At 39.3% G+C, this 13,417-nt stretch overlaps 1 protein-coding gene across 9 annotated transcripts in view; it reads right to left on the bottom strand.

Moving 5' to 3' along the window:
- Positions 1-936: 936 nt before the first annotated feature.
- The window catches only part of LOC134480324 (sulfotransferase 1C2A-like), a 31,204-nt gene continuing 18,723 nt past the window's right edge, over positions 937-13,417 (bottom strand). For all 9 annotated transcript variants that reach the window (XM_087568461.1, XM_087568462.1, XM_087568467.1 and 6 more), the window contains 4 exons: positions 5,690-5,816; positions 5,034-5,128; positions 4,720-4,900; positions 937-3,107 (listed from right to left, as the gene is read on the bottom strand). In XM_087568461.1, the coding sequence (XP_087424587.1) occupies positions 2,995-3,107; positions 4,720-4,900; positions 5,034-5,128; positions 5,690-5,816 (516 nt within the window). In that variant the 3' untranslated portion in view covers positions 937-2,994. The remainder of the gene's footprint in view (positions 3,108-4,719; positions 4,901-5,033; positions 5,129-5,689; positions 5,817-13,417) is intronic.

Below are 13,417 nucleotides of genomic sequence, written 5' to 3'. Positions count from 1 at the left end.
TGCAGACTTTGTGTCTAAGTATGTGATCAATTTAGGAGAAAGTTCTATGATGTGGAAAGAAGAAAGTATATTCTTTTGTATTTGAGTGAAACGTTCTGTAAATATTTGTCAGATCCATTTGGTTTTTGATGTCAGCTCTGGTATTTCTTTGTTTAGTTTTGTCTGGATGACATGTCAACTGAGTAGAGTATTGAAGTCTCCTACTATCTGTGTTCTAGGGTCAATATATGAGTAAAGCTGTAAAAATGCTTCTATTATTATTATGCGTTCACGAATGGATGCTAAGAATTGAGCACTTAAACTGAAAATTAAATCAAATAATTAGGAACTAATTAGTTGGCACAGGTAATTTCAAGACAAGAGAGCATTTAGGCTATGTTGTGGCTTCTTCTGAACTCTCTTGTCTACATCTGTGGTGAAAAAGAGCAACTGTTGGATAGACAGATTGGGAAAAAAAATCTGCAGATTACTGACTAGGAAAAGACCAAGTGAAAATTTCAGCTAAGGTATATGCTGAAAAAGAGGCTGTGATTGTTACCTGTAATCCCCTGCTCTGCTGTGGGATGATATGAACATACACTGAGGAAAAACTCCACCTATAGCAGGCCTCAACTTCTGAACATGCAAATTTGTTTAAAAGGTGTCAGTCTGAACTGAGACTGCCACAGAAGGGGATGGATCCCTGATCCTCAACAGTACCCCCAAAATCCAAGAGTAAAGCTGTAACCATGAAGGACAAAAAGCATTGGAGACCTCAAGGTGTTAGTGATACCAGATGTAAGAGAGGTCTGCTAAGGAAGGTTACATGAGCTTATTAATTGGCTCATTCTTAAGCTGGACTGAATCATTTTTACTATCCATTTTTTCTGCACCCAGTCTGTTATCAGTATTTATCATGAGCAGAAATAAATAAATGATTGATAGCAAACAAATGGAGTAATTGAAACTCTTTTATTGAATTTTGTGTATATAGAGACATGCTAGTAAAATAATCATAAGTCAATGCTAGTAAAACTAAAATGTTTATAAACGTTCTAACAGTTACTTAACTACTCTTCTGATGTAATGTTTCATTTACTTGATTAATTCTTGTCTCTAAAAGTAATAGTTAAAAATTGCCAATGTGTAAATTATGAATACAATCGTGTACTTACAAAGCCAACATAATATGTTTTACAATTTATCTCTTTCAAGTTCTGCTATTTTAATTTCTGAATACAAAGGAAACTCCCAGAAGAATAAAGCCAAAAGAGGCTTAAGTTCGACACTATTATGTTTCCAAAGTTTACCTTAAATCTACAGTTAACCAGTAGATGGTTGGAGACCAGAGTCATTCCTTTTATAGGCTAGAGTGACTCTGGGCTCTTATGAACTTAACCCTGACAGGAAGCAGATGTAGGGACTTCAGTTTAGTTTGGATTGTAAGAGGGGACTCTCTACCTAGAGAAACTTTGAATAATTTCAAGACTTAGGAGCAAACAATAAAAATTTACAATACAATTCAGATATAATTTTTTTATATAATAGACATTGTTAATTAACTGTACACATATGGTTAGATTTCGGCAGTAACCAAGCGATTGTCTATAAGTTCAACAAAATTTCAGACTTTTCTAGTATTTTATAACCACATCATTGGGAATGTATTAGTGAGCTTTCTTTCATTATAACAAGTATCTGGGAAAGCAACTTATAAAGACAGAAGCTTTATTTCAGCTCTTGGGTTTGGAATTTACATTCTGTGGTGAGATGGACAGAATATCATGGTGAGGGTACATGGCAAAGCAAAACTAACCACCTCATTTTATTGAATTTTTCATGGCCAAGAAACAAGGGAAAGGAAGACCCAGGGCCAGGAGCACTTATTCTCTTCTAGGCCATGTTCCAGTTTCTTAGCTTCCATCCACTAACATGTACTACACCTTCTCATAGCTCTTGCTGGTAGTAACACATGCTGTGCCCACGTCCTCATCACATGGCCATTGCAGGTTTGAGTGCTAGAAAGCAAATGGCATTCTAGCTCATGCTAGGTACCCTGAGCTCACATATATATCCTGCTCATGCCACAGGCTGCTCCGGCTGATCTCAGCTTAGCAGTGCTGACATCTGCAACTAAAGTGAAAGGGTAAGTGCTGAGAATTTGTGACCCGAAACGTGTTTGCCTTTCCGTCTTCCGAGCCATCGTGCAACATGCTGTGTTCTCCATATTGCCTGGTTACTGGGAGTAAAAGGATGCCCAAGACATGGAGCGAGTGGGAGGTGGAAGGAAGTATGCTGGCAAGCAAATGCAGATGGACTCTGCTAAAGTGGGCAAAAGTACAAGCTGTTCCTCAGAAGAGATGACAGGAGATCAAAACTCAACTGGCTGCAAGTTGAACACCAAGCTTCCATTCTGCTTTTTTCAAGACACAATTTGTGCTTTCCAAAGGTCACCCTCATGCCTTTCTTCTGTTTCTTTTATGATCCAGAACTAGGATTCCGTTTATTAAGATTTGGATTTCTGACATCTCCTTGAAGTCCTTCCCTCAATTTCCTCCTACCAGGTAGAAAATGTTCCAGTGAGCATGTTGCAACAAGTTGTCCACAAACTGAGTCTTCCCACTGTAACCATGAAAAATACCGATTGAGCAGAAAGACATTAGGAATTTCTGTACATTCATTTAGATGATTTCTAATATTTGTGTTTTTGTGCATAAGATAGTTATTTAGAGTTAGAATATAGGCTATACCTCCTAGAAAGATGTCATCATAAAATTTATACTATTCAAGTTTGTTTATTTATTAGCTTATTAAGCCATCTTACTGATTTGTACTGAATAGTGGAGAAAGTATACACTGGACATAATATGATTTTGTGAATTGTAAAGTGATGTCAGTAATAACAGAGTTGGTGTCACAGTCCTTGGCATTTACAGTTTGCTTTCTGATCTTCCTTTGGCTGGATTGAGGCTTGCAGACAGACTCCTGTCCTTGATGTCTATCTTCTCATCTTGATCAGAGTTCCATGCAGAAGTTTAGAGAGGTTCCGTCCATCTTTTGCTCATAGATTTCATCAAACCTCTCATTCTGGGCCACAGTAAAGTGGTTTTTCCAATCACCCACAATTCCTAAAGGACAAAGGCCAGACAAAAGCATCAGTGTGTGGTTGACAGACTGTATCCCTGACTGGAGTGTGCAGTACCCACATTGGTGCTGTCCTGACAGGAGCTCAATTCCTCACCACTTTACCTCTCCTTAATGAGAAGGGGGTTTAGTTGTCTTTGTGCAGGGGCTCTGGCGTCTAAATAAAATCAATCAATTCAATGTGACCCAGAATCTTGGCTCTACTGTGCTACACACACATATTAGGTAGTAACAATTATAAAAATGAAGGAATGGTAGACATATAGCCATACAAGGAGATCTTAAGATGTTATACTGGCCAGAGATCTGGGGCATAAGAAAATACATATTGTGACACTCCAAGTATATGCCACCTAAGAACAAACAAAACCAACTTACAGTGAGAAATGGGAATATTTTCTTCTGAAGGAAAGATTGCCTGCAAAGGATATGGCAGGATATCAACCAAGCTGGTGGAATTCTTTTTACTTTGATCACTTAGTTTTATTTGTTTGTAAGAATGTATTGAACTGCATCGTTTATTTCTATGAATTGTTTTTAGTAGATTATGTTATTGGAACGAGATTCTATTTTTATTATTTTAAATAATTTTAGAGAGATAATCACTGTAACACTTGTGATTCTTAAAGAAAATTATCCAACTTGATGAACAAGAAATGTTCATTGTAGCATTAATCATAAAAATATGGACACAATATCTATAATAAGAGAAATACTTGGAAGAATAACAGGATATCCATGAGTCCTGTATAGATAGTCATGCGTAGAGGTCAGTATTTCTTTTCCTGGAGGGATAGCTCATATTCTGGTAAGCAAAAGTATGTAAGGTAATCACGGTTTGTGTTAGTGAACAGGTTTCTGTCATGGTATTCTTAGTTGTGTTTTTATGGCCAAAGCAAGCAAGCAAAGAAGCAAACACAAGTGAGTGCAGAGAAGAGTGGACATGGATAGACTGGGAAAAAGGGTGCTTCTCAAACCTTACCAAAGTCTAAGAGAGAAAAGAGGGAATACTGCAAGGGCAATGGATTAACTCCTGTGCTGAAAGTAAAAGAAAAAAAGTTCTGCAGCTGTTTATAAAACCTAGTCCTGGTTGCATAGCAGTGGAAAAAAGTGCAGATGTTAATGAGACAGTGGGATGGGTTTCATTCTGTACCTACCTTTTTGGAAAGTGGGTTTACTGAGGATCTGTGTGAAATCATCGAACTGTTGAGTTTTAGAAAGTTATTGAGTATACTAACTTTAAAAAATAACATTCCCCACTTAAAAGTGAATCACCAGGGATAATCAGATTTTTTTCTTTCAAAATCTAGGAAGCATTAAGGGCCTGGGTCTCAGTAATACATGCTGAAAGTCCTGAAAGTGTCATGAGTCATGATTTGGAGACAGAATCAAACTAGATGTCAGATCTGATGAGTCTAACCGCAGGCAGGGATCCCAAGGAGGTGTGCACCAAGGGGAGTCTGTCTTAGTTATCTGTAAGACTTGCTTTGTAGAGCTTCTTGTACACTAGGAACAAATCTCTAGCTTTCTTAGAATCACAATATGTGGATTGGAGGGGGACTGCCTCAGAATTAGAGATAAATAAGCCCCACAGACCTTTTCTCATGAAAGGGGAAATGGACTGGTCCATGATAGTCTTGGGGATTGTAGAAAAATTTGTCAAAGGATTGTCTTTCATTTTCTCAAACGATGTCTCCAGGACTATTTTATCCACGACCTCTTCATCCAAATTCTTGCCCATGAACTGCATTACCTTCTGGATTTCACGCTTTGGGTCCTGTGAGTGAGGGTAGCATTAGTTGGACTGGAAAAGAGTTTTCACACTATCACATTTTTCCAGACATTCCTGTCAGAACCACATTCCTAAAGCAGCTTCCCTGTCCCTGATGCTGAAGAAGTAATTTACTTACCCTCTTCATGTCTTCATAGAAGAGGAAGAGAATCTGGTATCTGTCTCGAATTTCCCACCATCCTTTCACATGGTCAAACCAAGATCCACAACTTACTGTGAAAAACAAGAATTGTTTTCATGGACACAAATCTTCCAAGTCAGGAAAGTTTGACTTTCCTTTTTTCTTTTTCTTTCTCTCTCTCTTTCTCTCTTTCTTTCTTTCTTTCTTTCTTTCTTTCTTTCTTTCTTTCTTTCTTTCTTTCTCTCTCTCTCTCTCTGTCTCTCTCTCTCTCTGTCTCTCTCTCTCTCTCTCTTTTTCTTTCTTTTTTTCTTTTTTCTGGCTTCAGGTACATCAGAGAAGGAAAAATTCTGTATTAGATATTTCCCAGCATCACTGAGCTGCTCGATTCTGAGGTCACGTAGTTTCTGTCAGTGTTGGGGGCTTTTCTTTAATATGAGAATTAAAGTGGCTTCATATTGATTATGCACAATCACTTGCACCCTGATATTATGACAGGGTCACACAGGCTGAGGAAAGTCTATAGGTCGGGAATCCCCAAATAGAGGCCAGGATAGGAGGCACAGGAAACTCTGGGGGATCAACTGTCAGGGGTTGTTCTCTCAGCACAGCCTAATCGGGGTAAAACCACAGAGGGACAATGCATTTTTATTTACCTTTTCCATTGATGAAGGTTTCAAAATACTCATTCCAGGTGCCTGGATTGGGGAGCACCTGGCACATTCTGTAGAAGTGGTAGAAGGAAACCATGCAGTCTTTGGCATTTTGAGCCACATAAAGGTACTTTGGAGAAGAAGAGAGGTGAGTTAAAGGAACACAAATATTGGAACTCCCTAGTTGTCCCTCTGGGTGAGTCCTTTTGGGGAATGCTCAGCTCTCCTGCCCTGGCACTGAGACTCAGCCTAGAGCAATGTCACCAATTATGATACTCCCAGCCCAGCCCTAACTCATTAAAATTTATCTCAATTCTTGATTTCCCTTTTGTTATCAGGGGCAAACTCTTCCTCTACATACTCTGAATCAACTACAGAGCCACTGAGCCTTCCAGAAACCTCAGCCTGATTTCTGAGAAAGTAATTGCTCCACCTGCTGTTTTGACGTGGAGCAGCACCGTGGATCCTACTTGATATGAGCACACACTTTCTTCCATGATGATCACTTTAAAATCTGTGTGTTTCTACACAGAATAAGCAAACACTAGGTGCATTTCAATAAGGACCCTGTTGGGAGACTTTGTTATCTTGCCCATGTATTCTCCAAGTCAAAATGCTGCTGTGCACCAATGGAAAGAATTTTCTAAAGTGTCAGATTATTTATTTATTTTTTAATTTAATTCTTGCACTTTGTACTCAGGCTGTCTTTCACCTCAGTATTGACTGACATTTTAGGAGTTTCATCTTTCCTTTTCAGAGATGTGCTTTCCAGCCACATGGCATAACTCTCACCTTTCCTCAGCCCTCATTCATCCCTTTCCAAGTCCATACATTTCTCTATTCAGATGCACACAGTCTGAGGGTTAGGCTCGTTCTGGTTTTTAATTTTCTGTGTTGTATATATAAATCGTTAAATATGTATATATAATATATAATGTATATAATATATAATGATATATACATATATGTGTAAGCAATTATAAAACACCATTGCTTTATTTGATGATTCAACCTAAAGTCACATCTTCTTTCTTTATGTCATATTTGATACAATGATCTATTTGGTACAGCATTAACATTTTCTTTTTTTGTCACTTTTTTTGTTTGTTTTTTTATTTATTTATTTTTTTAACTTGAGTATTTCTTATTTCCATTTGGAGTGTTATTCCCTTTCCCGGTTTACGGGCCAACATCCCCCTAATCCCTCCCCCTCCCCTTCTTTATGGGTGTTCCCCTCTGCATCCTCCCACCATTGCCACCCTCCCTCCAGTAATCACGTTCACTGGGGGTTCAGTCTTAGCAGGATCCAGGGCTTCCCCTTACACTGATGATCTTACTAGGGTATTCAATGCTATCTATTTGGTCAGAGTACAGGGTCAGTCCATGTATAGTCTTTAGGTAGTGGCTTAGTCCCTGGATGCTCTGGTTGCTTGGCATTGTTGTTCATATGGTGTCTCGAGACCCTTCAAGCTTTCCAGTTCTTTCTCTGATTTCTTCAATGAAGGTCCTATTCTCAGTTCAGTGGTTTGCTGCTGGCATTCGCCTCTGTATTTGCTGTATTCTGGCTGTGTCTCTCAGAGGAGATCTACATCCAGCTCCTGTCTGCCTGCACTTCTTTGCTTCATCCATCTTGTCTAATTGGGTGGCTGTATATGTATGGGCCACATGTGTGGCAGGCTCTGAATGGGTGTTCCTCTGTTTCTGTTTTAATCTTTGCTTCTCTATTCCCTGCCAAGGATATTCTTGTTCCCCTTTCAAAGAAGGAGTGAAGATTTCACATTTTGATCACCCGTATTGAGTTTCAAGTGTTCTAGGCATCTAGGGTAATTCAAGCATTTGGGCTAATAGCCACTTATCAATGAGTGCACACCATGTGTGTTTTTCTGTGATTGGGTTATCTCAGTCAGGATGATATTTTCCAGTTCCAACCATTTGCCTACGAATTTCATAAAGTCATTGTGTTTGATAGCTGAGTAATATTCCATTGTGCAGTTGTACCACACTTTCTGTATCCATTCCTCTGTTGAAGGGCATCTGGGTTCTTTCCAGCTTCTGGCTATTATAAATAAGGCTGCTATGAACATAGTGGAGCACGTGTCTTTTTTATGTGTTGCGGCATCTTTTGGGTATATGCCCAAGAGAGGTATAGCTGGATCCTCAGGCAGTTCAATGTCCAATTTTCTGAAGAACCTCCATACTGATTTCCAGAATGGTTGTACCAGTCTGCAATCCCACCAACAATGGAGGAGTGTTCCTCTTTCTCCACATCCTTGCCAGCATTTGCTGTCACCTGAGTTTTTGATCTTAGCCATTCTCACTGGTGTGAGGTGAAATCTCAGGGTTGTTTTGATTTGCATTTCCCTTATGACTAAAGATGTTGAACATTTCTTTAGGTGTTTCTCAGCCATTCAGCGTTCCTCAGCTGTGAATTCTTTGTTTAGCTCTGAACCCCATTTTTTAATAGGGTTATTTGTCTCCCTGCGGTCTAACTTCTTGAGTTCTTTGTATATTTTGGATATAAGGCCTCTATCTGTTGTAGGATTGGTAAAGATCTTTTCCCAATCTGTTGGTTGCCGTTTTGTCCTAACCACAGTGTCCTTTGCCTTACAGAAGCTTTGCAGTTTTATGAGATCCCAGTTGTCGATTCTTGATCTTAGAGCGTAAGCCACTGGTGTTTTGTTCAGGAAATTTTTTCCAGTGCCCATGTGTTCCAGATGCTTCCCTAGTTTTTCTTCTATTAGTTTGAGTGTATCTGGTTTGATGTGGAGGTCCTTGATCCACTTGGACTTAAGCTTTGTACAGGGTGATAAGCATGAATTGATCTGCATTCTTCTCCATGTTGACCTCCAGTTGAACCAGCACCATTTGCTGAAAATGCTATCTTTTTTCCATTGGCTGCTTTTGGCTCCTTTGTCAAAAATCAAGTGCCCATAGGTGTGTGGGTTCATTTCTGGGTCTTCAATTCTGTTACATTGGTCTATCTGTTTGTCTCTGTACCAATACCATGCAGTTTTTATCACTATTGCTCTGTAATACTGCTTGAGTTCAGGGATAGTGATTCCCCCTGAAGTCCTTTTATTGTTGAGGATAGTTTTAGCTATCCTGGGTTTTTTGTTATTCCAGATGAATTTGCAAATTGTTCTGTCTAACTCTTTGAAGAAATGGATTGGTATTTTGATGGGGATTGCATTGAATCTGTAGATCGCTTTTGGTAAAATGGCCATTTTTACTATATTAGTCCTGCCAATCCATGAGCATGGGAGACCTTTCCATCTTCTGAGGTCTTCTTCAATTTCTTTCTTCAGGTTCTTGAAGTTCTTATTGTACAGATCTTTTACTTGCTTGTTTAAAGTCACACTGAGGTACTTTATATTATTTGGGTCTATTATGAAGGGTGTCGTTTCCCTAATTTCTTTCTCGGCTTGTTTCTCTTTTGTGTAGAGGAAGGCTACTGATTTATTTCAGTTAATTTTATACCCAGCCACTATGCTGAAGTTGTCTATCAGCTTCAGTAGTTCTCTGGTGGAACTTTTGGGATCACTTAAATATACTATCATATCATCTGCAAATAGTGATATTTTGACTTCTTCTTTTCCGATCTCTATCCCCTTGACCTCCTTTTGTTTTCTGATAGCTCTGATATTTTGACTTCTTCTTTTCCGATCTGTATCCCCTTGACCTCCTTTTGTTTTCTGATAGCTCTGGCTAGAACTTCAAGAACTATATTGAATAAGTAGGGAGAGAGTGGGCAACCTTGTCTAGTCCCTGATTTTAGTGGGACTGCTTCAAGTTTCTCTCCATTTAGTTTAATGTTAGCAACTGGTTTGCTGTATATGGCTTTTACTATGTTTAGGTATGGGCCTTGAATTCCTATTCTTTCCAGGACTTTTATCATGAAAGGGTGTGGAATTTTGTCAAATGCTTTCTCAGCATCTAATGAAATGATCATGTGCTTTTGTTCTTTCAGTTTGTTTATATAATGGATCACGTTGAAAAAAATCATGGTGGTTGAAAGTTCCACCAGAGAACTACTGAAGCTGATAGACAACTTCAGCATAGTGGCTGGGTATAAAATTAACTGAAATAAATCACTTTTCTGTATATTAAACCATCCCTGCATGCCTGGGATGAAGCCGACTTGATCATGATGGGTGATTGTTTTGATGTGCTCTTGGATTCGGTTTGCCAGAATTTTATTGAGTAATTTTACGTCGATATTCATAAGGGAAATTGGTCTGAAGTTCTCTTTCTTTGTTGGGTCTTTGTGTGGTTTAAGTATAAGAGTAATTGTGGCTTCATAGAAGGAATTTGGTAGTGCTCCATCTGTTTCAATTTTGTGGAATAGTTTGGATAATATTGGTACGAGGTCTTCTATGAAGGTCTGATAGAATTCTGCACTAAACTCGTCTGGATCTGGGCTCTTTTTGGTTGGGAGACCTTTAATGACTGCTTCTATTTCCTTAGGAGTTATGGGGTTGTTTAACTGGTTTATCTGTTCCTGATTTAACTTCGGTACCTGGTATCTGTCTAGGAAATTGTCCATATCCTGCAGATTTTCAAGTTTTGTTGAATATAAGCTTTTATAGTAAGATCTGATGATTTTTTGAATTTCCTCTGAATCTGTAGTTATGTCTCCCTTTTCATTTCTGATTTTGTTAATTTGGACACACTCTCTGTGTCCTCTCATTAGTCTGGCTAAGGGTTTATCTATCTTGTTGATTTTCTCAAAGAACCAACTTTCGGTACTGTTGATCCTTTCTCTGGTCCTTTTTGTTTCTACTTGGTTGATTTCAGCTCTGAGTTTGATTATTTCCTGCTTTCTACTTCTCCTGGGTGTATTTGCTTCTTTGTGTTCTAGAGCTTTTAGGTGTGATGTCAAGCTGGTGACATATGCTCTTTCCTGTTTCTTTCCGCAGGCACTCAGAGGTATGAGTTTTCCTCTTAGCACAGCTTTCATTGTGTCCCATAAATTTGGGTATGTTGTACCTTCATTTGCATTAAATTCTAAGAAGTCTTTAATATCTTTCTTTATTTCTTCCTTGACCAGGTTATCGTTGAGTAGAGCATTGTTCAACTTCCACGTATATGTTGGCATTCTTCCCTTTTTGTTATTGAAGACCAGCTTTCGGCCGTGATGGTCTGATAGCTCACATGGGATGATTTCTATCTTTCTGTACCTGTTGAGGCCCGTTTTTTGACCAATTATATGGTCAATTTTGGAGAAAGTACCATGAGGAGCTGAGAAGAAGGTATATACTTTTCCTTTAGGATAGAATGTTCTATAAATATCTGTTAAGTCCATTTGGTTCGTGACTTCTCTTAGTCTGTCTTCGTCTCTGTTTAATTTCTGTTTCCATGATCTGTCCATTGATGGGAGTGGGGTGTTGAAATCTCCTACTATTATTGTGTGAGGTGCAATGTGTGTTTTGAGCTTTAGTAAGGTTTCTTTTACGTATGTAGGTGCCCTTGTATTTGGGGCATAGATATTTAGGATTGATAGTTCATCTTGGTGGATTTTTCCTTTGATGAACATGAAGTGTCCTTCCTTATCTTTTTTGATGACTTTTAGTTGAAAATTGATTTTATTTGATATTAGAATGGCTACTCCAGCGTGCTTCTTCTGACCATTTGCTCGGCAAGTTGTTTTCCAGCCTTTCACTCTGAGGTAGTGTCTGTCTTTGTCTCTGAGGTGTGTTTCTTGTAGGCAGCAGAATGCAGGGTCCTTGTTGCGTATCCAGTTTGTTAATCTATGTCTTTTTATTGGGGAGATGAGTCCATTGATGTTGAGAGATATTAAGGAATAGTGATTATTGCTTCCTGTTATATTCATATTTGGATCTGAGGTTATGTTTGTGTGCTTTTTCTTCTCTTTGTTTTGTTGCCAATGCGATTAGTTTCTTGCTTCTTTTAGGGTGTAGCTTGCCTCCTTATGTTTGGTTTTACCATTAATTATCATTTTTAGTGCTGGATTTGTAGAAAGATATTGTTTAAATTTGTTTTTGTCATGGAATATCTTGGTTTCTCCATCTATGTTTTGCTGGATACAGTAACCTAGGCTGCCATTTGTGTTCTCTTAGGGTCTGTATGACATCTGTCCAGGATCTTCAGGCTTTCATAGTTTCTGGAGAAAAGTCTGGTGTGATTCTGATAGGTCTGCCTTTATATGTTACTTGACCTTTTTCCCTTACTGCTTTTAATATTCTTTCTTTATTTTGTGCGTTTGGTGTTTTGACTATTATGGGACGGGAGGAGTTTCTTTTCTGGTCCAATCTATTTGGAGTTCTGTAGGCTTCTTGTATGCTTATGGGTATCTCCTTCTTTAGGTTAGGGAAGTTTTCTTCTATGATTTTGTTGAAGATATTTACTGGTCCTTTAAGTTGGGAGTTTTCACTCTCTTCTACAACTATTATCCTTAGGTTTGATCTTCTCATTGAGTCCTGGATTTCCTGTATGTTTTGGACCAGTAGCTTTTTCTGCTTTACATTATCTTTGACAGTTGAGTCAATGATTTCTATGGAATCTTCTGCTCCTGAGATTCTCTCTTCCATCTCTTGTATTCTGTTGGTGAAGCTTGTATCTACAGCTCCTTGTCTCTTCTTTTGGTTTTCTATATCCGGGGTTGTTTACATGTGTTCTTTCTTGATTGCTTCTATTTCATTTTTAATTCCTTCAACTGTTTGATTGTGTTTTCCTGGAATTCTTTCAGGGATTTTTGTGACTCCTCTCTGTAGGCTTCTACTTGTTTATTTAGGTTTTCCTGTGTTTCTCTAAGGGAGTTCTTCACATCTTTCTTGAAGTCCTCCAGCGTCATGATCAAATATGATTTTGAAACTAGATCTTGCTTTTCTGGCGTGTTTGGATATTCAGTGTTTGCTTTGGTGGAAGAATTGGGCTCCAGTGATGCCATGTAGTCTTGGTTTCTGTTCCTTGGGTTCGTGCGCTTGCCTCTCACCATCAGATTATCTCTGGTGTTACTTTGTTCTGCTATTTTTGACAGTGGCTAGACTGTCCTATCATCCTGTGTTTCAGGGGTGTTGTAGACCTGTTTTCCTGTTTTCTTTCAGTCAGTTATGGGAACAGAGTGTTCTGCTTTCGGGCGTGTAGTTTTTCCTATCTACAGGTCTTTAGCTGTTCCTGTGGGCCTGTGTCCTGAGTTCACTAGGCAGGTCGCTTGGAGTAGGAAGGTTTGTCTTACCTGTGGTGCTGAGGCTCAAGTTTGCTTGTGGGGTGCTGCCTACGAGCTCTTTGTGGGGGTAGCAACTAGGAAGTTCTGTGCTGCCCTTTCCAGGAGCTTCCGTGCACCAGGGTTCCAGATGGCGTTTGGTGTTTTCCTCTGGAATCAGTAATGTGTGCAGAGTGCAGTCTCTTCTGGTTTCCCAGGCTTGTCTGCCTCTCTGAAAGTTTAGCTCTCCCTCCCACAGGATTTGGGTGTAGAGAACTGTTTATCTGGTCGGTCCCTTCAGGTTCTGGGGGTGTCTCAGACGCACTTGACCCGCTGTTGCTGTGCCCTTATCCAAGGGAACCCAGAGGTCATATACAGTTTCCTCTTGGGCCAGGGATGTGGGCAGGGTTGGGCAATGTTGGTGGTCTCTTCTGCTCTGAAGTCTCAGGAGTGCCTACCTGTCCAGGCGGTGAAGTCTCTCTCCCACGGGGTTTGGGAGCAGCCGCATTAACATTTTCTTATTTTTGCATATAACAGGTTTGTCAGAAGTTTTTAGGAGCCAACTCGAA

Source organism: Rattus norvegicus, chromosome 9 (genome assembly GCF_021556685.1).
Source record: "Rattus norvegicus strain SHRSP/BbbUtx chromosome 9, alternate assembly SHRSP_T2T, whole genome shotgun sequence".
Lineage (NCBI taxonomy): Eukaryota > Metazoa > Chordata > Mammalia > Rodentia > Muridae > Rattus > Rattus norvegicus.
This window is presented reverse-complemented; position numbering and strand designations above follow the sequence as displayed.